General features: G+C 38.5%; 3 protein-coding genes across 3 annotated transcripts; 1 reads left to right on the top strand and 2 right to left on the bottom strand.

The window, feature by feature from the left end:
• Nucleotides 1-5273: 5273 nt before the first annotated feature.
• LOC141631678 (uncharacterized) lies at nt 5274-6110 on the bottom strand. Its single transcript, XM_074444316.1, has one exon. It carries the CDS (start codon nt 6108-6110, stop codon nt 5274-5276), a length of 837 nt encoding a protein of 278 aa, XP_074300417.1.
• A 2574-nt stretch (nt 6111-8684) lies between these two features.
• Nucleotides 8685-9947, top strand: LOC141631676 (uncharacterized). The gene has a single exon (XM_074444315.1). The coding sequence runs from the start codon at nt 8685-8687 to the stop codon at nt 9945-9947; it is 1263 nt and encodes a 420-aa protein (XP_074300416.1).
• Nucleotides 9948-23565: 13618 nt separating this feature from the next.
• On the bottom strand, nt 23566-26508 carry LOC141631675 (uncharacterized). The gene is made up of 6 exons (XM_074444314.1): nt 26208-26508; nt 25732-25870; nt 25287-25622; nt 24435-25172; nt 24130-24328; nt 23566-23790 (listed from the first exon to the last, which is right to left on the bottom strand). The coding sequence occupies exons 1-6, from the start codon at nt 26506-26508 to the stop codon at nt 23566-23568; spliced, it is 1938 nt and encodes a 645-aa protein (XP_074300415.1).
• Between the last annotated feature and the right edge of the window lie 218 nt (nt 26509-26726).

Here is a 26726-nt window from a genome sequence, read left to right as displayed (position 1 = left end):
CGCAAGTGGCCGTGGCAAAGAGATAGCCACGGGAAAAAACAAGAACGTGGCTATTATTGAATTTTTGGCCACGGATTCTCTCGTGGCTAATAACTCCGTGGCTAAAAAAAATTTCCCGTGGCGAAAAAATAATTTCCGTTGCAAATAATATATATGAAAATTAAATAAATAAAACGTAAAATAATTTATTTATTTTTCACAATGGGTATTTTATCATATACGGAACCGTGACAATCTTGGTAATTGTTTCGCTAGTTAACTTGATTCATTTCAACGTTATTTCGTTTCACGGGTCTTGCATTTGTGAGCATCAAAGAGGCTTCCCAGGAGGTCACCCATCCCAACACTACTCTCACCTGAGCACGCTTAACCGTAGAGTTATTTTGATGTGCTACCGAAATTGAATGTTACCTTTGTTGATATAATTAGCACTTTGAATCCTTTTAAGTTTATTTTTTTTCTTTCAAATCTTACCTTTAGTACTATTTAATTACATAAATGTTACATGTTTTACAATTTTTGTGGTAAAAATATTATTTTGGCCGAAACAATTAAATTTTCGACATTAACCTCCTGATTAATGATTTTTGACATCATTTTTTTTGCCCAAATCAGTAAACCATTTTCTCCAAAAAGTAAAATTAATTCTGTTTTCCTAACATTTTTTATTTCTTTTGTTTATCGACATACTTGTTTTCATTTCTCATGTACTCATATTTTCGCATATTTTTCTTCGCAAATTCTATTGTATAACCGTTATACCTGCGATATGAAAAATGAGACCATTTTGTGGTAAAATAATGACTGCTTTTTATAATTAAAGGTCTTTTTTCCCCAAAGTGATCACTATTAACCAAAAAATAGTCATTTTTTAACCCAAAAACCACGAAAAAGATTATTGTACAAAAGAATCACTTATTTTCCTAAACTGATTTCTCTTTGTTATGATTTATCGTTTCTTTTCTTAAAATTTTCACATTATTTGCACATGTGACTTTAAATTATTATAATTTATATATTTTTCCGTGTGATGCGCTCATTTTCAATGAAAAACAATTTCCCAATTTTTTTCTCAAATAAGTTAAATTTTACGTAAAATTTTTACTTTTCTCGAATTTTGATGATTACATATGGTACCCTTTTTTTAAATTTTTTACATAGTACCCATGTATTTACGTTTTTCAGTCTCAGAATACCCTTTGACAAACTTCCGTCATAACGCCGCTACTCATATGCCTTGTGACGCCTTTTTTTGTTATCTAATACACTATCAATTCATCATCTAATAATACCTAAATCCTTATTTTGTCTAATAAACTAACATTTAGTACGTAAATAATATAACAATAACAACATAACATACACAATTACTCATCAAATTACTTATAGGGGTAACGACGTTATGACGAAATTTCCCCAAAGAGTATTCTGGGAATGAAAAAGGTAAACACAAGGGCAACATATGTAGAAACTTAAAATAAGGGGTACCATGCTTAATCTGGCAAAGTTCGAGGGTACCATGGGAAATTTCCGTAAATTTTATATCAAATTCAAATTTTTCTATAAATATCCTACAAATAAAGTTGGAAATAAAATTTTGAATGAAATAGTTTAACAATATATTAATTTTGGATTTTCAAAGATAGATGGTAAATAACTTTTTTATTCAATTTGATATGCTATATCTTTAAATGTGATACGATCATTTAAGATTGTTATTCAAGATTATAAAGTTTAATTTAAAAAAGTAAAAGAAATTCACGACTTTAATAAACATAGTATATATTAAAACAATTTTTTTAAATTATCAATAATTTGAAAAACCTACAAAACATAAATGTGATCTGTAAAAAATCAAAAATTAGACGATAAACTATTCTTTGCTTGCATATAAGTTTATAAAATTTTAAAATTTCTTATTAAAATAAATAAAACAATAAAAAATATTAATTAAATTAATCAAAGTGTTTCTAAATTTTTATATTCAAATGTATTTTCATATTATTATATTTGATTAAATTTCATTCACATTTAAGTCGTAAAAGATACTCGCCACGGGTGTTTGTTTGTTCGTGGCTAAAAAAATATTTGCCACGGAATAATTCGTGACTAAATAAAATTTCGCCATGGGTGTGACATAGGCCGTGGCTAAAATGATTATTTGCCACGGGTGTAGCCTAATTCGTGGCGGAAGTGACTTTTTGCCACAGGAAAAGTTATCCCGTGGCATAAATTTTTTTCCAAAATAATGAATAAGTTTTTCCCGTGGCTAAGCAAAATTTAGCCACGAATTATGAGTTCCCGTGGCATAATTCGTGGCGCAAGTGATGATTTGTTGTAGTGAAGCCACGCTCGGCGGCGTAAAAATGCTTTCGACCGGATCGCTTTAGATCGGTCGGTATCGTCTCGGCAAGGGTCGCGAAACGATGTAGAGATGTTCGGAGTTGCCACCAAGCATTTGTGGGATGCTTGGAACCCGTTCGAATCCACTTTATACCTAGGTCAATCAAGGCAAAAAGCGGTGCTTGACATAGGTACTAAAGATAAGGACTCGTCCCCCTTTTAGCATTATATGCCTAAAATGACTCTCGTGCGCCCTGGATAAGGCCATCCACTATCCAAAGGTTCTGAGTAAGGGGTGAGGGTACGTATTGGGAAGCCCTTTAATCGGACACCCAATCCTGCCCGCGTTAGCGGCCTCTACTGATCGATCGTGGTTGTTTAAGTGCAAGAGTTGATAAAACGGTGTAAATGCATGAATGCACATCCAAAAGTCTTAACCTAACATGTGAGCTTTCTAAGTCGGTTTGTTAATCCAAATATCAAGCATAAGATGTAAAGTTGGATTTAGATTGATTTGCATGTGAAAACGGAAATTAAACATCCATTTACCAAATTCGGATTATGATGCTTAACACGATCCATTTATTGAAAAAGGGTGTCAAATGACAAATTGTAAAAACATATACTTGTCAATCTGATCCGTCACGTATTCGGGTTAACCATAATCGGGATCGTCCTAGACAAGTGCTAAAACGAGGCAGAACAGCGCCAGGCAGCCCCATTGGGGCGCGAGCCTATTGGCGATGGAAGGGGCTCTGCCCTGGTTTTGAAATGTGAAAACAGGCGGTCCCTTGGGGCGCGAGCCATGAGCCGACTCAAGGGGGCGTCTCCTGGTTTTTGAAAAGGTTGTTTACAACCGTATTTATGATGAAAGATTTGCAAATATGATTTCCATGGCTCGGAATAATTACTATTATGTTAGTAATATTCGTTGTCGGATTTGCGTGTTTGAAAAGCATAATAAAATGTGTAAAAAGAAAATGTTTGATTTGAACTAATTAGGTTAAGTTCAATTATTTGTAATTAGTCAAGTTTGTCATCGTACTCGGATTAAACCGACATGGTATAAATAACCAAGGATGATTATGAATTATGACTAATATGTTTACAAATGTAAACAAATGAGAAAAATGCTAAATAAAAGAAAAGGGTGTTAAAATACCCATTAAAATGTAATTAACCAATAATATCATCGAGTCACGGAAAAAATCGCCATGGTATAAAGAACCAAGGATGATTTTTATAATGGTCAAAATATGTTCATCATAAAAATGAATTAAAATGGTAAATAAAAGAATATAAATTCCTTTAAAATGTAATTAACCAATTAATATCACCGAGTCACGGATTTAACCGTCATGGTATAAGGAACCAAGGGTGATTATGATTTATGACTAAAAAGCTTGTCATAACAATGATTTGAAACATTTGAAATGGTAAAAACCGATTACAAATAAGAAATGAAATAAAGAGGAAAGACAAGAGCAAACACGGTTCAGTCTGACCCGACAACCCACATGAGGCGCGAGCCTCTTTGCATACCAAAGGGCTTCTGTCTCGGGCCAAAACTCGGTTTTTGCTCGTCTAATCTATATTTGAATCGTGTTATGCATTGTTCATGCTTATAGACTCATAAAAACAGTAAATACATGAAATAAAGTGAGTTGTTTACACCCTCAAACTTACGTGTATTGATATTTTGCGACGTAGACGACTTTAGAGACAAGTTTTCTCGTAGCGACTACTCACGATCAAGAAGTTTAAAAAGAGTGCCTTAAAAAAGGATTTTGTTTTGAAAATGAGTTGAAAATATGTTAATTTAAACACGTTGATTAATGAGTTGAGTTGGTCGAATGGGTCGGTCGAATGCACGGCGACGGTACCAAACAATATGTGTAAGGCTTGTGTTTACGATCGGTAGGTCGTAAACACGTGTCGATTTGTTGACTTAGGAAGTCGAGTATAGAAGTTTAAGGGAGATGTGAGGGCTAATCCAAGCATCATTCACCAAAACTCTATCCAATCTGCTAAAAACTCTAGAGAAAGGCTCTTGTTTATTAGACCATGTATACAGAGAACCTATGGCAGAGCAATCAGTAACCCCACACTCAGCAACACACTGATGAAAATCATCCATCTCCTCATAAGTTGAATTACCTCCTAGCCTTTCAGAAGGAACCAAGACAGTGTTGAAATCACCACATATAACCCAAGGTCCCTTTACATCTTTATTATAAGCACACAGTCTAGACCACAAATTTTTTCTTTCAATCAAATCATTAAAAGCATACACCATAGTACACTTAAACTGGAAACCAGTGCTTAAATCCTTAACCTCCATGTGAATAAATTGTGCAGTATAGTCTAAGAAATTAACAGAAAACATTGAAGGCTGCCACAATACCCAAACACGACCCCCTTTATGATAAGAAGTATTAGTAGAGACACACCAATTAGCACAAAGATTATTAAGCACACTATTTAGAGACAAAGGCTTCACCATTGTCTCAAGGAGACCAAATAACCCAATTTGATGATGGTGTAAGAACCATTTAATAGTATTCTGCTTAGTTGGGCTATTTAGTCCCCTAATGTTCCAAAATACAAAATTATACATTACCCCCAGAGGGAGGTAATGCACTACCATTTACAGAAACCACACCAATTCCAACAGAAGGACCAGGAGTGTTAAGGGACTCAAGGAATGTGTCCTTACCAAACTTGATAGAACTATATCCTTTATCCATCAACTCCTGTCTACTGAATCTTATAATTCTCTTTGCAGGGGTTTGAGCAACATGATACTTCCCATTCTTTCCCCAAGTCACCTGGAACTGGTTAGGCTTCTCAATAGGAGTGACAAGTCCTGGCTCCTCAGTGGCAGGCATTGGAACAACAGGCTCAACTGGTGGCCGAGCTTTAGGTCTCCACTACTTAACTACCTCCTTAGGAACCTTAGGTTTAGGATCCTGTGGTTGTTTCACTTTCCTACAATTGGTAGAAGCATGACCAACTCCTTTACACACCGTACAAAGGATTGGCTTCCACTCAGAAACAATCTTAATAACAACCACATGACCATCTTCATCTAAGAACTTAATCTTATCAGGGATTGCCTTGCCAAAAGGAACTTCCACCATGACTCGGGCAAATCCAAGTCTGGTCTTATCCTTAGTAGCCGCATCACATTGAATATATTTCCCAAATAGGCCATCAATTCTGGGAAGACACTTCCCCCAAAATTTCAGAGGCAGTTGTTCTAATCTCACCCAGACTGGCACCTCCTTGACATCCTCCATCACTAAATCAACATCAGGACTCCAAGGATGAACAATAAAAGGTTTATTGTCGAACAAGAAGTGCCCTTGTTGCAAGACACGATCTTTGGCAGCACTAGTGGTCAATCTCACCAAAAATACTCCATTCGGAAGAAAAGATACCTTATCAATTTGAAGATGAGCCCAAATTCTCCTGATAAAACCATCTACTACTTCTACTGGTGGATTAGCACCCAATATGAAGCAGTACACCGAATTTGTCCAGTACTCAATTTCCTCCTTGACATCCTCTGAGGAGAACCGTAACAGAGCATCAGGTTCCTCCTCAATCACTTCCAACTGGTTCTTCCCTTTCCTCCTACGCTGAACCACCCACTCCTGTTCTTCAGCTTGGAGTGAATCCAGGCCATAGGGTTGAACCCCAACAATCGAATTCACACTTTTTGTTTTCTGAGTATCCTCATCTGACGGACCCCCAACCACCACCATAGGAACAGAGGACGCATCAGAGGACAACACAACATTAGTAGTAACCGACTTAGGACTCTTTGATTTAGAATTACCAGAGATCAGAGGGGGAAATTGTTCAACATTCGAACAATCAATCCATGTCACTTGATAGTGACTTGACAATGACAAAGCCTTACACCATTTATCTTGTGAAGACAAAAAGAAAAAGAAAAATTGTCCACTACTCTAGTGCACCAACCGGTTTTGGTGACACAAATAAGAGAGGATTTTTCCTCTATTATTTATTCTCTTATGTTTTTCCATAAAAACTATTTTCTCTCTCTTATTCATCATAAAAATCAAGTTTGATGAATATAATTTGTACAAATCAAATACTAATAATACTAGTAGTAGTATATGAGCATTAGTAATCAATTTTAAGGTAAACCACATTACAAATATCTAGTACACATTAGTTTGTGGGATTGAGGGATAGTTTTGGGTGCTACTAATTGGAGGGCTTCTAATTTGAAGTCATGAATGTTCATCCATTAATGGAAAGCTCAAGAACTAACAAGAAGGAGATCTTGTTGGTGCCCATTTGACCGAAACTTATATGGTGAGAAATTGATTTTCTTATCTCTTCTTATTTAAGTTTGCATGCATAAGATTAGTAATTAATTTTATAACTAAATTAATTAAAACATATATGAATATGTTGTGTAATGAGATATAGATTTCTAACATATGTACATCATGACTTCATTCCCAAAACCGGGCCTAAACAAGATGAAAGCATAAAAGAGTAACGTAAGATAGTTTTTGACAAAAACCCTTAATTAAAGGGGGCTGTGAAACGTTGTCAACGTTTTATAACAAATCGTCGACGTTTTTTTTAAAAAAAAGACACTCCCTACCCTCCCTCTTCCTCTCTCTACTCTATTCTCTCCCAAACTCTCCCAAACTCTCCCAAACAAACAATAAATCTTAAAAACAAAAATCAATACTTTGTTCATCCGATTCAATGTCGAACAACGAACAATCTACATCAAACGCTAACAACGATTTATCGGTAAGTAATTAACTACTTATTCTATTTCTCGTTTGAATCGAATTAGTATGAATTGGATTTATAATCGACTGTGAAAATCAAAGTCTAACTATTGACGATAAAAAAATTTACGATGGCTATAGGACGTGTTCGATTCACGCTAATTCTATTTATAAGGTAGTTCAATACTAATTCTATGAAGACTATTTCGATGAATTTGCACATATATACTATTATGGACGATGAATTTGAACGTCCAGACTGGGCACGGACAATGAAACTCTACGTCTGTTGTGGGCATGGATGTGTACTGTTCACGTCTGGCCTGGTGCTTGACGTGAAAAGTCATTGTCCGTTCATGGATCGGACTATTAAATTTGTTTTTCGTCTTTTTATTAACTTTTTTTCGTATATTTAGGCCGTTTTACATATTTTTAGCATCTAATCATTATTAATTTTGTGTGTTAACAGGATTCACTTGAGGTTTTTGGTCAAAACGGTGTTAATTACAACCACCTATTTGAGACGGTAACATATTTTGTGAGTTGGGATGAGGCGTTTGACCGGGCTCATAAAATAGCATTTAATAACGGGTTTCCCTTAGTAAAAGCATCAAATGGGTCCAAAAATCATAAACAACCCGAGTTTCAGGGCTCATACTTTCGTTGTTCAAGGTACGGGCAAATCAGAAAGAAGATCGATCCCGACGAGCCCGATATTTCCGACAAGCCTAAGAAGAAAGGGACATCTAAGTGTGGGTGTTTGTTCCGGGTTCGAGCCGTGGAGAACCGGGCTAATGATATAAATGGGAAGGAGTTGATTGTTTGGAACATTTTGACCTCGGAGAGCAGTGGATATCACAACCACCAAGAAGCAAAGTACAAAGACGGTGATAGGCATTTTGCGGGTTTGGATGCCGGAGAAAAAGAGTTCGTGAGGCAACAAGTCCGGACATCGATTCCCCCGAGAGATATTAAAAATGGCCTTTATCAAAGAACCCCTGATAATCCCCAACCTACAAGCACCCAAATTTATAGCAAGGCAAACAAGGTTCGGTGTGAAATTAGAGGAACACGGAATACCGCTCAACAAATGTTGGCTCTAGCTATTGCTGCTAAGTATGTGGAATGTCACAAATCATATCCCGAAACAAAAGAGCTCAGTCATGTTTTTATGTCTCATCCGAAAGCCGTTAAACTCTTCCGTGCTTATCCACATGTGGTTCTTATTGACTCGACGTACAAGACCAATGTTTACAAAATTGCTCTTGTTGAGGTTGTTGGTGTAATACCGTGTGGTTCTTCCTTCTTAACTGCTGCATTGCTCCTTCCGTTAGAGCCGGAAGACGATTATGGGTGGATGTTGAAGAGATTAGGGAGCTACTCGGTTGTACGGGTTCATCTATTTGTGGCTTTGTCACTGATCGGGAGTTTGGATTGATCGCCGCTCTTGAGTCCGCTTATCGGAACACTCCTAACCTTTTGTGTCGTTGGCACTTGAACCGTGCTATCGAGAAACAAACACTTTCAAAGGAGAATTTGATGTGGTACAAAGATATCATAATGCTGAGTCCAAAAAGCGGTTGGTACCGCGTGATCAATGCATCCACCGTTGATGAGTTTTGGAGCGCTTGGGAATCTTTTAGTGTAAAGTGGGAAGAGTTGGCGAGTTATGTGATCAAGACATGGGGTAAATACAGGAAGAAGTTCATTTTATTGTATACAAACCAATACTTCCATCTTGGAAACATGGCCACTTCCCAGATAGAGTCCTCCCATTCCCTTTTGAAGTCTTGGTTGAAGAGTAATAACCTAGACCTTGATACTATGTGGTCTCGTATTCATTTCATGCTTGAAGCTCAACACTCCAAGATTAGATATGAGCTAGAAGTATCGAGGAGTAGGCCACGAATTGGAGATCATGTATTTTCCTTGTTGCAAAGAAATGTGTCTATCAATGCCACTGCTGACATCATGGAAGCCGAGATTAAGAGAGGGATTAAGCTCGCGAACGGGTTGGAAGACTATTGTGGATGTGTGCTATGGGTTACTCATGGGTTACCTTGTGCTTGTATATTAATCCAATTGCAAAGAACGGGTAAGAGGGTTCATCTTGAAGACGTTAACGCTTTTTGGAGGACCTTGGAGTACGACAATGCCCAAGCGATGCCCAAGACCGATACTGATGAGTTGGAGGAGCTTATAACGGAAGCTAGAGCTAGTGCCCCGGCTAAGAGACGGGTAATCATTGAGAAAATGCGAGATGGTCTTCATCTGGAAGACGAGGAAATTCTACCACCTCCTGTTAGAGAAAGCCCCAAAGGGAGACCAAGGGGTTCTACTACTCGGAACAAGTCAGGATTTGAGCATGCAAAGAGGATGTCTGCGAAAGCTTCTACTCCTGCGACGACATTTGTTCAACATATGGTGGGTGATTTTGATCAAGGACCGGTTGGTGCACCATTGGAGACCGGCTACACTAAGGGACTTTTGTCAACTTGGAGTAAAAAATTTGCTGTCCTGGAAGAACTATGGGGTTTCTTTGATGGTTGGGTAGATGTCCGTAATGATGGTCATTATGGTTATCGGGTAATCTCGCATGTTGCACGGGGTCGGGAAAGTCACCATTTAGTCATGAGAGACTGGTGTGGAAGGGAAATTAAGGCGTACGAGCTCTACAAGGAATTTTTTGATGATAGTTGTGTGATGCCTACGGGTTTGACCAGATACCAGCACATATTGAGACGGATCGAGTTTACCGGCAGTAGAGATTGTGGGTCTCACCATTGGATGTACGGGGAATATTTGTTTGTCTTTGCATCGTAGTTTAACTGGACTATTTGTGTCATTGCCCAGAATAAAGTTGGAGACCATCGTACTTGGCAATGTAATACATACTTATCCCTAAGACCCACAACTCAAGTGTCGAGGCCATACGGTGTTTTATGGATCGTAAATTACCATCTCCATTGGATGAGATTGCATTGTCGAGTACCATCGAGAGAAGCCCCGCTGCCACCAATCGATCCTTTTTGGGAAGGGTCAAGAGACCCTTCGGTTGCACCCTATGCTGATTTGTACAAGACAAACTTCGAAAAATGGCATACGTTAATGGGAACGACACCTAAAGTTCATCGCCGAAGACAACGTTCCACAACAACTAACCCAGAAACTGCGAGGAGATTAAACTTTGATAATGTATTTGGAGTTTGATTATGTAATAATTTAAAAATCTGACCGTTATAATATAAAAATGTGACCGTTATAATTTAAAATGTGACCGTTATAATTTTCATGTGGTCGTTTTAATTCAAAAATAACGTTATAATTCAAAAATACCGTTACAAATTTTAAAAAATGTGACCGTTATAATTTAAAAATGTGATCATTATAATTTGAAAATGTGACCGTTATAATTTAAAAATGTGACCGTTATAATTTTCATGTAACCGTTTTAATTCAAAAATACCGTTACAAATTTTAAAAAATGTTACTGTTTTAATCTGACTTCTTATAAATAGCCCTTGCTATGTCCATTTCAATCATAACATCCCATTTTATTTACTATTAAAAATACTCGATTTCTCAATCAAATCAATTCACTACAATACTGAAATGGTCATCACAAATGCTCAAAAAATCAGAGTTTATCAACAACAGATCGATTCAATCGTTGTGGATTTACCTGTGTTAGTGTCTCGCCTTGAATTAGTCGTTCCAAGTGCCATTGTATGGGACTTGGTTGAACATCCTCCACTTGGCAGGCTTTGTATCATCTTAGCTGGACGCCCGGAGGATATACTAACTCCTGCAGTTACTGATTAGGTTTTTTTTATGATACATTAACCGAAAAGATATGGGAGTTTCGCAGGTTAAAAAGTGATGTACTTGTCTATTTTGAGCGCATACTGACCGTGCTTGATTACGCAACACTATCAGAATTATTTGCCAGTAGAGTGTTCAACCTAGGAAATTCAAAACTCGACATCATTGATTTTTATGATCAATATGTTGCTAGCCAATATGAAGAAATTGAGGCAGTAGATTATCTACAAAATCTGGAATCGTCATCTTCATCATTGGAAGATAATTGAGTCGAATTTAAACTATGTTTTAAATAATGTTGTGTTTTTAAATTCCGTTAAACTATGTTTTAATTGAAGTTGTATTTAATTAAGTTTTATGTAATTTATGTAATTCCGTCATGCCTGTTTTATGTAATTTAATCAAGTCTGTTTTAATTAAGTTTTAAATTAAATTTATGTAATTTCATTAAGTCTATTTTAAGTAACTTTTAATTAAAATTTATGTAGTGCCGACTCATTCATTTCAATGCATGACATTGTTCACACAAACAAAATATCCATACACAACTAAAAAGAATAAAAATATCCATACACAACACAAATACAAATATCCATACATAACAATAAGAACAAGTAAATAAAAAAGACACTATGGGGTACTATCATCATCATTAGCATCCTTAACATCATCCTCAACATGGTCCTCGGCTCTGAAGTACGGCTCCATCTCATCCACCAATCTCCGCACATATTGCCACTTCCTTTCCGCGGAAGGCTGTCTATAGATCTGTGAGAAATGACGACTAACAGCTCAGGAAACCTCAGGCTCCTCGCTGAAAAGGGAGTGACCAAAACTGAGTACGACGTGTAGGGGGCAGAAGTGTGGGTGAGAAATCTTCCTATACCAAATCATAAAGCGTGAATCAGTCTGAAAAGGCATCAAAGCCCGGTCAAACCGGTCTCTCAAAACTATCTCGGCATCACTCAAACCCTACTCCAAATCAGGAGAATCTCCATAAGACAACCTATAACCCAAGGTCGGCTTAGCCGGACGATAGTCAACAGTTGGGAACCGCATAGGTGTAGGGATAACCTGAACATACCCGTACTGACGGAGACACCTTTCAGGCCGGTACGGCTCTACTATATCCAGAAATCTAATCAGGCCCGAGTAGAGCGAAATACTGCAAGCCCTGTGTCGACCAACATCATAAGGGAGCCACGTGACGTGCTTCGCCTTAAGCCCGTCCAACCTCTGCCGGTGCTGCTCCAACAACTGAACATTGTTGTTAAACTCCCTATCCGGATCGTAGGATCTTACGATTCTACGATCCAAAAAGTGGTGACCGATCCCGATCCTAAGTATGATCTTAATTTTGTAGGATCTTGCGATTCAACTTGTCTCAAATTTGAATAAAGTAGAATCTTAACCTGATCATACAATCCTACGATTATACGACCAGATCCTACATTATTAACATATCTATTTTTCAGTTACCAGAATTTTATATATAAATCTTAAGATAGAAATTTATTATAAACGAGAATAATTTATGGGCACATGCTAAGATAATGGTGTTTTGAGATTTTAACATGAGATTTTAACATATTTTGATAACATAATTATGTATTTTAGTTAATTTACAGGATTTTACGATTCTACGATCCGATTCTACCGATTCGCTCCCACTAAGCTCATCGATCCAAACTAGGATCCCGATCCTAATAACATTGTAACCGAACATCTCCCCTAAACCTAGGAACCCGTGACCAAGCCTCGATAAGTGGTCTCCCTTCAACATAATATCCAGAGTGTGGTCGGAATATGGGAAAGTACCCATATATCCAAGCCTGAGGCAACGGTAAACAACTGCTAACACCCTGGCCCTCCCCACGCAAAGCCATCCCCAAGTGTCGATACAAGTAGCCTAATGTCGCGGCCCCCAATCATAACTGTTGATATCAGACAACTGATCAAACAACAGCAACATACGGGCAATAACCCTATCACCAGACTTGTCCATGAACAAAGTCTGTCCTACCAACAAAATCATGTAAGCCCTGAGCGAGTCATGCTGGTTACTCGTCTCCGCAAGCTCTATCAATTTCTTAACCGTCACTCCACCACCCTTAAAAAATAGTGGTTTAACATCTTACATAGGCATACCAAAAAAGGCAGCCACCTTCCCCTTCGTAGCGATTTCCTCCCTCGTAGAACCCTCCTCCATAACTGTGACGCCCCGCGATAAAGAGGAAAGTAAAACTAATAAATACAAGCGGAAAAATGTGAAAATTTTAAAACTTTTATTTATTAGATAAGGTTTAGCATGCGGGAGTCACTAAAATTCAACGGAGAAAGAGTATGCGGAAATAAAAACATAGGTTCATACAAATAAGATAGTCAAAAAGTGGGGAAAATATATCCCTCGAACGACAAGACGAAAGAGGTGAGTCTAAGCAGTAAATAAGTAATCTACTAGTCCAAGGTACTCGCTAGCTCACACGTCTATACCCCACATGTGCATCTTCACAAACCTGTGAAGATACATGCGGCTTTGGTAACGAAGATATCCACTAGCATCAATATCACAATCTTTAGATTTCCCTTCAAGAAGCTTGGCTTAAAATCTTTTGAAAGTAGCATCATCCACTAGGTTTTCACGAATCTCATGAAGAAGACCGGGTTCAGCAACCATAGCACCAAGGTAATCAAAACCACTCTCCAATAGTTTCAAACTTAACTTACGAAACTCGGTACAAAGGTCATCGAGAAGCACACGGATAGCACTCAAGGAATGAATTGACTTTATACTAAGAACATCGGCAACCACATTTGCCTTTCCTTCATGGTATAATAATTCCACATCATAGTCATTCACTAACACCAACCATCATCGTTATCTCATATTCAACTCTTTTTGGGTGAAAATGACATGGCTGTCGCAACCCTATAAAAAAAACCAACCGGCTCTAACTAATATAGTAGAGGTAAGTCGGGTATTGTACTCCACATGGAAGCTATTATATCTACTTGTTATCTAGTCTGTCATGGTCATAAATTAGGGGGTTTTGTTTTGATTTCTAAACTAATGAACCGAAATAAAAACCAATGAGAGATACAACGACGAAAACTAATAAGGTTGAAAGGATGTGATCAAAAAGAGAGAAAGATGCTAGGATGTCGGTTCACCATGATATCACACAATTATGCTAAAGGTAATGTCAGTCGGTCTGATGTGAGAAGGGTGAAGGAAAGGTCCTTCCGGTCCACTATCCGCCCTAAAATACTACTAACTTAGCTTCCGCCCTCATTAGAGTAGTCTATTGTTCATAACAGGTCTATTCATTCCAATCTTCCGATCTTGGTCTGAATTTAACCGGGTTAATTAATTTAGAAGCGTGCACTCAACTAAATAATTACAATTATATTTCTATGGAACAATTCTCACATTTAAAACCTCCTAATCTAATTATAACATAATTGTTTTACTATCATGGCTCCCCTAATCCTAGCAATTAAGAAATTAGGTACTCATGGCGATAATAAAACTAACAATGACTGATGAAGCAATGATAATCATGGTATAAGGATGAATAAGAAGAAATTGCATAAACTGAAATGAAATGCTAATAACAGTTGGGAGACAAGGAATTAAATATTGCAAAAGGAATTAATATAAATAAGGAAGAGCAAAGAGTTTACACAATCTGAGATCCGGAAAAATGAACGTCGAACAAGAGAAGAAATGTGTCTGCTTAATACTGAATGATTAGTGAATTAAAAGATGATAAAAGATTATCAAAACCTAATTAAGTCTTTCCTTTATATAGGAAAGATATTTATTTAACCAAATACGATATGAAAGATATAAAAATCCTACGTCCAATAGCAAAGTGCTCGATTGAGAATATTGGAACTACTCGACCGAGTCAATCCTCCAGCAAAACCTCTCGATCGAGGAACCTCAAAATCCCACTTCTCGATCGAATACAGCAGGGATTCGATCGAGTGATTTCTAGCAACCATAAGCACTCGATCGAACAGATAAGCAAACAAAAGCTCACGATCGAGTTAACTGCCACTAAATCTACACATAGCTCGTTGATTTAGCTTCCGAGACTATTTCACACTTCCTGAGGTAAAGGCATTCTTGCTCCGATTCTTCCATCTCCTGAATGCAAGCTAAGGGGACAGTAAAAAGGCTCAAATCCGTCTTCTTTGGTACATTCTTGCAATAAAAGCCAAACAAACCAAAGTAGACTATTCGGGGGATATTTGTAGCATAATACTACACGAATTACATAAAAATGCGTGCAAATAAGGCTTAAAAAGACTATATAAAAAGCACGCATCCGAAAATATACCTCAAACTCTTATGATCGCAGTAGATGCGGCAATGAACTCCAATGAGGTAATGTCTCCATATCTTTATAGCATGAACGACGGCAGCTAACTCAAGATCATGGGTGGGGTAGTTCACTTCATGAACTCTTAATTGTCGCGAAGCATAAGCAACAACTCTCCTATTTTGCATAAGAAGACAACCTAAACCCATATTAGAAGAATCACAACACACATCAAATTCTACTCCATCCTCGAGTAAGGTCAAAACGGGAGCGGTAGTCAACCTTCTCTTCAACTCTTGAAGCACTTCCTCACAAGCTTCGGTCCATAAGAAATTGGTGTCTTTCTTTAAAAGTTGAGTCATCGATCTAGCAAGCTTAGAAAAATCCTTCACAAAGCGACGGTAGTAACCCGCCAAACCCAAGAAACTACGGATCTCACCAACATTGGTCGGGCTTTTCCATTCCATTACACGGCTTCAATCTTTGAAGGGTCCACCAGAACACCTTCCTTGGATATCACATGACCAAGAAAAGATACCTTAGACAACCAAATTTCACACTTGGAGAATTTGGCAAACAACTTTTAACGACGAAGAACCTCCAAGATAGAACGAAGATGATCAACATGCTCTTCTTCGGACTTACAAAAGATGAGAATATCGTCAATAAAGACCACAACACACTTGTCCAAGAACTCACTAAAAGTTCGGTTCATTTGGTCCATAAAGATAGAGGGAGCATTGGTTAATCCAAAGGGCATCACCTTAAACTTGAAATGTCCATATCTCGTGCTAAAGGCGGTTTTTGGAATATCGGAATCACAAACGGGAATTTGATGATAACCGGATCTCAAATCAATCTTGGAAAAATTAGAGGCACCTTTGAGTTTATCGAATAAATCTTCAATCCTTAGTAGAGGGTACTTGTTCTTGATAGTAACATGGTTGAGCTCAAGAGAATCGATACAAAGTCTCATGGATCCATCTTTCTTCTTCATAAAGAGAATGATACCGTCATTTCAGTACCAAAAATAAATACCTAAGTACTACTAACAGAAGTCAGTGGTAAGTAGGGTCGATCTCCACAGGGAGGCAGTCACTATCTACTTGTCAATTCAGTCTATCTACGGTCACAATTTGGGGGTTTGAGTATTGTTACTAAACTAATGAAGGTAAGGAAGGGATAGAAAAAGAGAGAAATCAAATAGAGAGAAAAATGCCAGGATGTCGGGTTATCAAGATAGATGCACAAGTCAGCTAAAGGTAGGTCAGTCGATCTAATGTGAGAAGGGTAAAGGAAAGGTCCTTCCGGTCCGCTATCCGCCCTAAAATACAACTAGCTTAGCTTCCGCCCTCACTAGTGTAGTTTATTGCCCACAACAGGTCTATTCATTCCAATCTTCCGATCTAGGTTTGAACTTAACCAAATTAACTAGTTCAGTTGCATGCATTCAACCAAACCATTATAATTAAATTGTTAATGCAACAATTCTCACAATAAATCTATTAACCAACTATCGCATCATCGCTACACTACCATGACTCCCCTAATCCTAACATTAGGGAATTAGCTACGCATAAATATAAATAAAGCAAGAACAAGAGATGAAGAAATAATAACCATTGCAAATTAAAGAGAGTAAAGAGAGAATTACAGGTTAAGATCCGGAGTAAAGAGAGGCATGAACAAAGTAGCAGCAATTAAGAGAGAAAAACAGTATTTAAGAGTGTATATCCGAGGATTATTAACCTAATGACGAATTCCTTTATATAGGGAAGTGTTTATTAACATAAAATAAACCTAACACGGAATTAAAATCCCGAGTATATATGCTAGTCACTAGATCGAACAATTTTATATCACTCGATTGAACAAATCCAAGCTAAAACCTCTCAATCGAGGACTTTAGGTACTCGATCGAACACTATCAAAAATAAGCCATTCGATCGAAGACAATAACTACACGATCGAACAAGATAGTACTCGATGGAACAAGATAGTACTCGATCGAGTACTTTCCAGCGCACAATTCCTGCTTCGCGTACTGAATTTCAAACGGCCGTCATTTCTTCGTTACTTGGGCAAACAAAGCGTTTCTAGTGGCGTTGGAAAGCTAAGAGGACAAGCTTTCATCACCAATTAGAATAACTTAAAACTCAGTTGTAGAACGCGAGATATGGCTCTTCAAAGTAGGCACTAGTAATTTGAAGTTCTTCCTTTGCTCGCCTAGCTATCTTACTCCTTTGCGCATCTCAAAATAGTAGTCTCCAAGCTCCGACTCAACTCATCTCCTAAATGCATACATAAGGACATTTTTTAGGCTTGATTATGCTCCTTTCGAGTTCATACCTGCAAATAATACAAGACAAACCAAAGTAGACTATTCGGGGGACATTTGTAGCTAAACACTACTAAATATGCACTGGAATGTGTGCCAATGAAGTATAAAATACCTATATAAAATGCACGCATCAGAGAACGGGAGCACCCCAAGGTGAGGCACTAGGTCGAATAAATCCTTTCTCAATCATCTCATCAAGTTGCTTCTTTAATTCCTTAAGTTCGGTTGGCGCCATACGGTAGGGAGCCTTAGCAATCAGTCCGGTTCCGGGCACAAGGTCGATAGAAAACTCTACATCACGCTCGGGAGATATTCCGGGCAATTCCTCGGGAAAAACATCGGCGAATTCACAAACCATGGGCACTTATTCAAGCTTCGGCAAAGAAGAAGAGGTAGAAGTCACCACACACAACAAGATTTGGTAACCTTTCTCCATACTCATTAACTTCAAAGCAGAAATCAACTTCACACCTTCTTGGGAACAGACTCCTTTATAGGAAACATGGGTGCCTAGCGGGCTTTTAAGGCGAATCTTTTGTTCTCTACACTCGAATCTTGCATCGTACTTAGACAACCAATTCATACCCAAAATTCCATCGAATTCCTCAAGGGGAAAACGAAGTAGGTTAGCGGGGAAAAGAGTTCCCGAAATTAAGACAGGGACATTGGAAAAAAAATAGGAACATGAAATGATCTCTCCGGATGGTAAGGATATAGGGGTATCCTCACTAGGTATAGGCTCAAGAGCTAACTTTTCCGAAAACTTGGACGAAATAAAAGATAAATATGCGCCAGTGTCGAAAACAATAAGGCATGGTTGATCAAAAATTGAGAACATACCCGTAATGATGTCGGGATGAGCGGAACCTTCGGCTCAACTTATGACATAGATGGTTCCTCTTAGCTTTGCTTTTGGAGCATGAGTGGAAGAAGGAGTAGAAGAAGCTCTTCTATCGGGGCAATCATTATAGTGATGTCCGGGCTTCTTATAATGATAACAAGTCAAAGGTCGATTGTAGCATCCGACTTTGGGGTGTAAGGCTTGCTTACAATTGAAGCACTTGCGAGCTTTCTCAAAGTTGGGGTTGTTGTTGCTTGGTCGAGAAACTTGTTCACTTGACTCTTGTCCTCTTGTCTTGCACCCTTGGTTCTTGTACTCTTGGTTCTTATACTCTTGGCACAAACCTCTTCTTAGCAAAGTTTGGTGTAGAAGAAGGCACAAAGGGTCTCTTGCCATGAAAGTTAGGACGGTAGGAATTAGAGAAGGAACGAGGCTTAGCATCATCATCAATAGCCTTCAAGGAATTCTCGGCCCAAATAGCATCATCATAGACCGCCACAAAGATTGTGGAGTCTCTTCTCACCATACTTTCCAACTTGGGATTCAACTTGCTTCGGTAGAAGTAGACACGTTCATCTTCATGTTTCACGAACCTTGAGGCATAATGAGCAAGATCATTGAACTTGTCGGTGAAAGCTTGAACGGATAGTCCTCCTTGATTAAAATTAATAAACTCCATCAATTTTTTTTTGCTTGAGTTCCGTAGGGTAGAAACAAGTTTCCACAAGAGAATTGAAACGGTTCCAATCAAAGGTGGGGTCTTGAGTGACGGAATGTCCGGTTAGAGTCCACCACCTATCGGCCTCCTTTACAAGAAAATGAGAGGCAAGCTTCATTTTGTCTCGATCTTGGACATCATAAAGAGAGAAATTCTTCTCCATGTCATGAAACCACTCCGAAAGCTCAATACCATAGGTCCTAGCCTTGTTTCTTACTAGTTGGCTTGCAATTCAAGAAAAACTTCCTTGACGATCTCCTACTCGTGGGGCGGGATTGGCTTGAACATTGCCATTGGCATTTTGTTGATTTTGGAGAATTTGAGTAAGGGCTTGCATGATAGTATTCTCCACATTGCTTGGTCGCACCATCTTCTTAAGGCTCAAAAGAAATCAAACAAGTTAGTACTTATAAAATAGCATATACAAGAACACTACCAACTTAGGTCCTTACTTCTACCCATCTCTCATTCATTATTCAAGGTCAAGTTCAAAATTTAAGTTTGGGGTACACGTGTGTGCGTCGGGAGAACCAAAGGCTCTGATACCAATTGTGACGCCCCGCGATAAAGCGGAAAGTAAAACTAATAAATATAAGCGGAAAATGTGAAAATTTTAAAACTTTTATTTATTAGATAAGGTTTAGCATGCGGGAGTCACTAAAATTCGATGGAGAAAGAGTATGCGGAAATAAAAACATAGGTTCATACAAATAAGATAGTCAAAAAGTGGGGAAAATATATCCCTCGAATGACAAGACGAAAGAGGTGAGTTTAAGCGGTAAATAAGTAATCTAATAGTCCAAGGTACTCGCTAGCTCACACATCTATACCCCACATATGCATCGTCACAAACCTGTCATTCATGTAAACATGAAAGTCACAGTCATTGGGGAGTGACTCAAGGTTCTCCCAGCCACAAATTGTTAAAACAAACATAACAAAGAATATAAACAGATAAGCACATTAAATAAGATATGAGTGACTTGAATCATAACTAAACATGGGATCATACATGTTTAAGACAACAAAGATAAGGAGAAAGGATAAAGTAAATATCTAGGTAAGGCATAAGCAACAACAAATTAATGGAGAAAGAAAATAAGGAGAGAAAACACGATCACATAGCCACGAGCACGTATTTCAAGGAGATATGAATAATGCAACCATCCAAATAATGCAAGACCTTTACTACACTCATTAAATATAATTTCCCCTGGTAGGACGACCCTAAAGATCATAGTAACACGGTCCTAGTCTAAATCTGGCCAGACTCTCGGGACAGAACGGTTCCCGATTCGACATGCAGCAGAACAGTCCGCATCCAAGACTCGATCGACAGAACGGAAGTCGAGTACCCACATTCGGCATAACGGTCCAAAAGAGGCGGAAGAAATAAGATAAACCCGTACTTGGCAGAACGGCACAAGTAGGCATAAAGGTAAATCAAGCATGTAAGATAGTATTATGGCATTTCCACAAGAATACGAATCCTCACAAGTAATTATTTATAATAAATCTTTCATACTTGTATTATATTGATAAGCATTTCATTTCATATATATAAACATGCCAATTGAACAAAAGATAACAAGCGGTAATGAATAATTTGCGTTATGTAAAATACGAGATAAAATGTAAATAACTACAAATGGGTCATTCATAAGTCCACACCATCACATAGGTTTGGCCCAATAACATAAGGTATATATACAAGCCCAATTAAAACACATAACAAAACATAGAACAAGGGAAGAAGGAAACAAGGTGTAGCCATACACCAAACCCGTGACCACCCCAAGGACAACCAGGTCGTGGCCACACCGCCAACCCACGGCCAGCCACCAGCCCCTCTCAGCCTTGTCCACTGCCTTCCCCCACGGTCAGGCACTAGCCGTGGCCAACACCCCAAAAGACGGTCCAATACTCCACAACAATCACTTACCCAAATTGCAACAATACATGTAAATATCAAAACAAGTTCATGAGCATGTTTGAGACGGAATTTCACATTTAAAATACTACTTATAGCAACCACCTACATACACCATATTGGCCACCATCTACCCGCCAATAACAGCCTACACAACCACCAATTCGACCACCCAAAACAGCCCGTTACAACCGCATAAAATCGTGCCAAAAAAGAGCATGTTCGGGACAACATTAAACACCAGTTCTTAAGCTTAACCAAGACGGAATACCTCCCACACAACAAGTAATAACATGATGAATTTGACATGTATAAAGCAAGCTCAAAACAGTCCCAAAAGACCACAAAAATTGTTCCACATTTCAGCTCTAAAAGCCGCCCTTTCACGGCCCCAAAACAGGGTCCAAAACAGTCCATTCGAATCAAAATTAGGACGGCATGGAAAGCAAGGTTGAGACGGAAACAAAGTACAACTAGCAGATGAATAACAACCACTAAAATTATCCTAACAATACTCGAAAATACCATGAAAACAGGCCATTTCCACCCGTCTTTTGAGACGGAAATCCACCCGAGAAATCACACTCTCCATACCCGAAACACACATGGAAGTGGCAAGCTATAAAACTACTTCAAATAAGCATGTAAAAAGAATAATAAAACCACACATTCAACCACACATATGAGGAAAGCATAAAGAACCAAACTTTATGACAAATAAGAGTATAAACCGAGATAAAGGGACGAAATTTCGACACTTTGTCGAGTAACCTATCACTAGACCCTCGAAATCTCTCTGATCTTCAAGTGAATGGTCCACAATATAAGAGTCTCCCTCCGAGTCTTCAAATTCTTCACCTAGAAGCAAGGAAACGGAATGTTAAAGCTAAAAATTAAAACTTTTGTAAGATGGGTCATTTCGAAACCACCAAAGGAGTGAAACATTCTTACCTAGAAAGTTGAAGAACGGAAAAGGGAAGAGAATGGCGCAAAAATCAAATAAAACGGTCGAGAAATGAAGGAGAAATCTAGGTTTGAAGGGGGAGTGTTCATGGTTTGTAATTACTGTAAGTTTGTTCGACAAATGTAAGGTGTAGGAGGATAAGTGGACGGGTGAGTGTAAGAGATAGAGGGAATTAAAAAATATTATTCAAGTGAGGTGTAAAAGTAGGTACGTGTTGTCGACTTGTGATTGGTCCGGATTAGTCTAGTCTCACAAGAGAAATGTGACGGTCTTTTACTAGATGGAAATACGTCTCAAGTCTACTATAACTTAAGTTGGAATTTATTATTATTATTATAACTATTATTACTATCCAACTAAATATATATATTTTTATATAAACTAAGCTTTAAAAATATAGTTTTTATAAAAATTATGCTTAAAAATGAAATTAATTATATTAAGTAATTTAAAATATTTTAAAGCTATTGTACGAAAAGAGCGGGTGTTACAATAACCCTTAAGCCATCCACCCGTATCCCAAGGATCTTCTCAACGTTGTGCAACAATATCATAATCTCACAAAACGGCATATGAAAAGTGTTGATGTCGGGCTGCCACCTCTCTACAAAAGCACTAATGAGGTTCTCATCCAAACCGGTCGTCAAAGAACGCCTCAAATGATTAAGACCACTCTTACTAACTCTCTCAGTAACATCATCATGAACCTTCATCTTACTTATCTTCTCTAGAGCACCCGGCCTCTCGTAACATGTGATCCACGATCTAACGTTTCCCGGACCGGTCCAACTACTATAAGCTACATGGCCACCAAAGGTAGGTAGGACGCTAAGGACACTCGGACTACCCTCAACCGGACCTGTAAGACGCCAAGATAGACCCGGAGTCTTTGTATTCTCCCCCCCTCCCCCTTCTACTAGATGAACCATCACCAAGCGGCACATATCGATCTCTACCATCTCGTACCACCTTCTTAGGTGGTAGTACGGCGGCCTCCTCGTCAAGAAAACGAGAGTCATCCTCCTCCTCCTCCTCCTCCTCCTCCTCCTCCTCCTCCTCCTCATCATCATCATCATCATCATCACAATCATAATCATCATTATCAGCATCATCATCATCATCATCCTCATGCTATACCACATAGTCAAAACGCTCCTCCTCCTCAGCATCAGAATCGGCTACTGGCTCCCTAAAAAACTGACTCGGTAAATCAAGCTCGGTCATAACGGGCTCGGGAGTAGGGTCGGGAGAATAACGGATTTTGATGCCCCTACCTCTACCCCTACTTCCCCGGCCATGACATGGTGCTAACGGTAAGGGGATACGCCGCTTAGAACCCGTCACTCTTCGGTCTCTTGTACGGCCCAAAGAAGTCATAATAATTTTTTTTTTTTTTTGGTAAAATGTGAGGTTTTTTCATTCATAAGAAAAATAAGGCATTACAGCTCAATGTCTTGTACTTTGGAGTAGCTATTTCTAGATTACATTAATGCCAATCTAAACTAGCCAATTTTTATCATTGTTACCAACTGGTTTCTGAATGAAATGCTGAATTCTCTGCTTGACCAGCATCTGAAATTCCTTCCCTATCTTCTCAGGCCGAGCTAGCATCAATTCATATCTACATCTATTCCTTTCCAGCCATATCAGGTACCAGCAAGCCAACATAGCAACCCGTCTAATCCTGGCCTTCACTATACTGCTTCCCTGATTCCCAATATCCTGCAACCAAAGAGTAACATACTGCAACACTCTTTGACTGTAATCACACTAGACAAACAAATGCTCATATGTCTCCTGTCCATTCTCACACAATAAACACTGATCTGTGCTACAAATGCCAATTTGTTTCAACTTCATCCTAGTGTTTAAAGCCTCATGTATGATCAACCAACCAATCAATGCATGTTTAGGAACACCCCAAACATCCCAAATATCATCATACCACTGAACATGTGGGTGTATGCGATGTAACTAGTGATATCCAGAAGCCACTGAATAACATTTAGGATCTTGTAGCCAAACATTATTGAGATAACCAACTGCTATGCAATCTCTCACCTTGCATATATTCTGCCAATTCCAGTTGGAATCAGCAGGAGGTTGATAAGAATTCCAACCCCTTCCTTTCAGATAAACATGATCAATCCATAATACCCATAATCTATCAGCTTTTGTGTATATCCAATTGACCAACTTTCCCACTGTTGCAATATTCCACACCCCTGTCTGCTTTATACCTAGACCACCTTCCTTCTTGCTACAACAAACATTGTGCCAAGCCACCAAAGGAGCCCTCTGATACTCAACACCTCCATCCCAAAAAAAATGTCATGCAAATTGCTTCTATTCTCTTTATCGCACACTTAGGTATTATGAATATAGAGGCCCAGTAATTATGTAGTGTGTTAAAAACTGCATTGATAAGAGTCAACCTCCCTGCATAACTCAACTTCCTTGCACCTATACTCCTTACCCTTGCTGTTGTCTTATCAATCAAAATGCTACAATCCAATCTGGTCAACCTGGTAGGTTGTATAGGAATCCCCAGATAAGTAAAAGGTAAGCCACCTTCTTTAAAACCAGAAACGTGAATGATATCAGCTTTCACATCATCTGCAACCCCATTAAATACCACCTCTGATTTACTGGCATTCACCTTCAGACCTGAGGCAGCTGAAAATGTTGCCATAGCTCTCAGCATCAGCATAATAGACCTCACATCTCCCTTGCAAAACATTAACAGGTCATCTGCAAATAACAAGTGGTTCAACTTCAAGCCATTACATAGAGAAAGATATCTGAAGTGCCATTGTTGAGTTACATACTCCAAAATTCGAGTCAAGTACTCCATACAGATAGTGAATAAGAGAGGGGATAGAGGATCCCCTTGTCTTAACCCTCTCCTTCCATTAAAATACCCAAAGTGAACCCCATTCAAATTCAGAGTAAATGTTGTAGAAGTCACACAACACATCACCAACTGGATAAATTTTTCAGGGAACTGTAGAGCTGCTAACATTTGCTCCAAGAATTGCCACTCAGTTGTGTCATATGCCTTCTGAAGATCTAGCTTAAACATGCACCTAGGTGATACATTGCCTCTGTGTTATAGCCTTACTAGATCCTGTCAGATGAGTATATTTTCCAATATACTCCTCCCCTTTACAAAAGCACCTTGATTCCTACTCACAATATCAGGTAGGACCAAAGATAACCTGTTACAAATGAGCTTAGAAATAGTCTTGTAAAGCACATTGCAGCAGGCTATTGGCCTAAAATGCTTAACACTACTAGGCCTGTCCACCTTAGGGATAAGAGTAATTACGGTAGAATTGATCTGAGCAAGCATTTTTCCAGTATCAAAGAAATTCAAGATTGCCCCACTAATCTCCTCCCCTACTTTTTCCCACGCATCTCTAAAGAACAGGCTTGTATAGCCAGCAGGCCCAGGAGACTTTTCTTTAGAAATACTAAAAAGACAAGTCTTAATTTCCTTTATTGTCACAGGCATACTGAGTATAAGAGCATGAGCATCAGTGCAAAATCTTCCCCTCTCACAACATTCACATTCACAGCATCAGTAGCATGTTGTTCTCCCAAGAGCTCTTGATAATAAGTAAGGAAAGCACTCTGAATAGTTTCCCCTTCATTACAAAGTACCCCCTCTCTTTATCCTCAATCTGCAAAATCTTATTCATCAACACCCTTTTCTTAATAATATGGTTAAAATAAGATGTATTCAAGTCCCCTTCCAAGGACCACTGGATTTTTGCCTTCTGCATTAGAAAACTATCCCTAGCTACATAAGGTCCCTCAACTCATGGGATACATCATATTCTTGTTGCATAAGCTCAGTGTTACCAGGATTAGCTATTAAGTTTTCTGGATTGTAGTCAGTAAGGCACTACCTATACTAGTGCTATTTTCTATATCAGAAAAACACTCTTTATTAATATTCTTGAGGACAGGTTTCAAAGCCTTCAATTTCTTCACCACCTGAAACATTTTAGTCCCCTTATACCCATGTTTTCAACTCCTATCCACCAGCTCCTTGAAATGGTTTGATGTGCCCCACATATTAAAATACTTAAAGCTTTTCCTCCCTCTAAAATTAGTATGTCTATCCATCAAAGTACAGGGGCAATGATCAAATAGTCCTTCAGGATGGAAATGTGCCACATAATCAGCAAACATAGCAAACCATTTTTGATTATCCATCATCCTATCCAGTCTACTATAAATGCTATCATTTGGCTCTTGCTTATAAGACCAAGTGAACAAGGCACCTGTTGCAGGCACATCCTCCATACAACAAATAGAGACACAATCCTGGAATTGTTGCATCTCAGCATCAGTAGTGTGGCCCCCTAGCCTTTCCAAAGGAGAAAGAACAGTATTGAAGTCTCCAGCCGATAACCAAGGAACCTCACAATCCATGGCCTTGCTCTTCAAAAAATGCTATAAAGTCTGCCTCTCATTCAGTCCATTGTGAGCATAAATTATAGTAAGTAAGAACTACTTATTATCAACATGAGATTGAACCATCATATGAATGAATTGTTCTCCATACTCAATAAAATTGACATCAAAACAAGTAGGCTTCCAAAACACCCAAATCCTACCTTCTTTATGCCAACTACAATTTGTGGATATAC

This window comes from Silene latifolia, chromosome Y (genome assembly GCF_048544455.1).
Source record: "Silene latifolia isolate original U9 population chromosome Y, ASM4854445v1, whole genome shotgun sequence".
NCBI lineage: Eukaryota > Viridiplantae > Streptophyta > Magnoliopsida > Caryophyllales > Caryophyllaceae > Silene > Silene latifolia.
The sequence above is the reverse complement of the archived record's forward strand: the minus strand, read 5'-3'. Positions and strand labels throughout refer to the sequence as shown.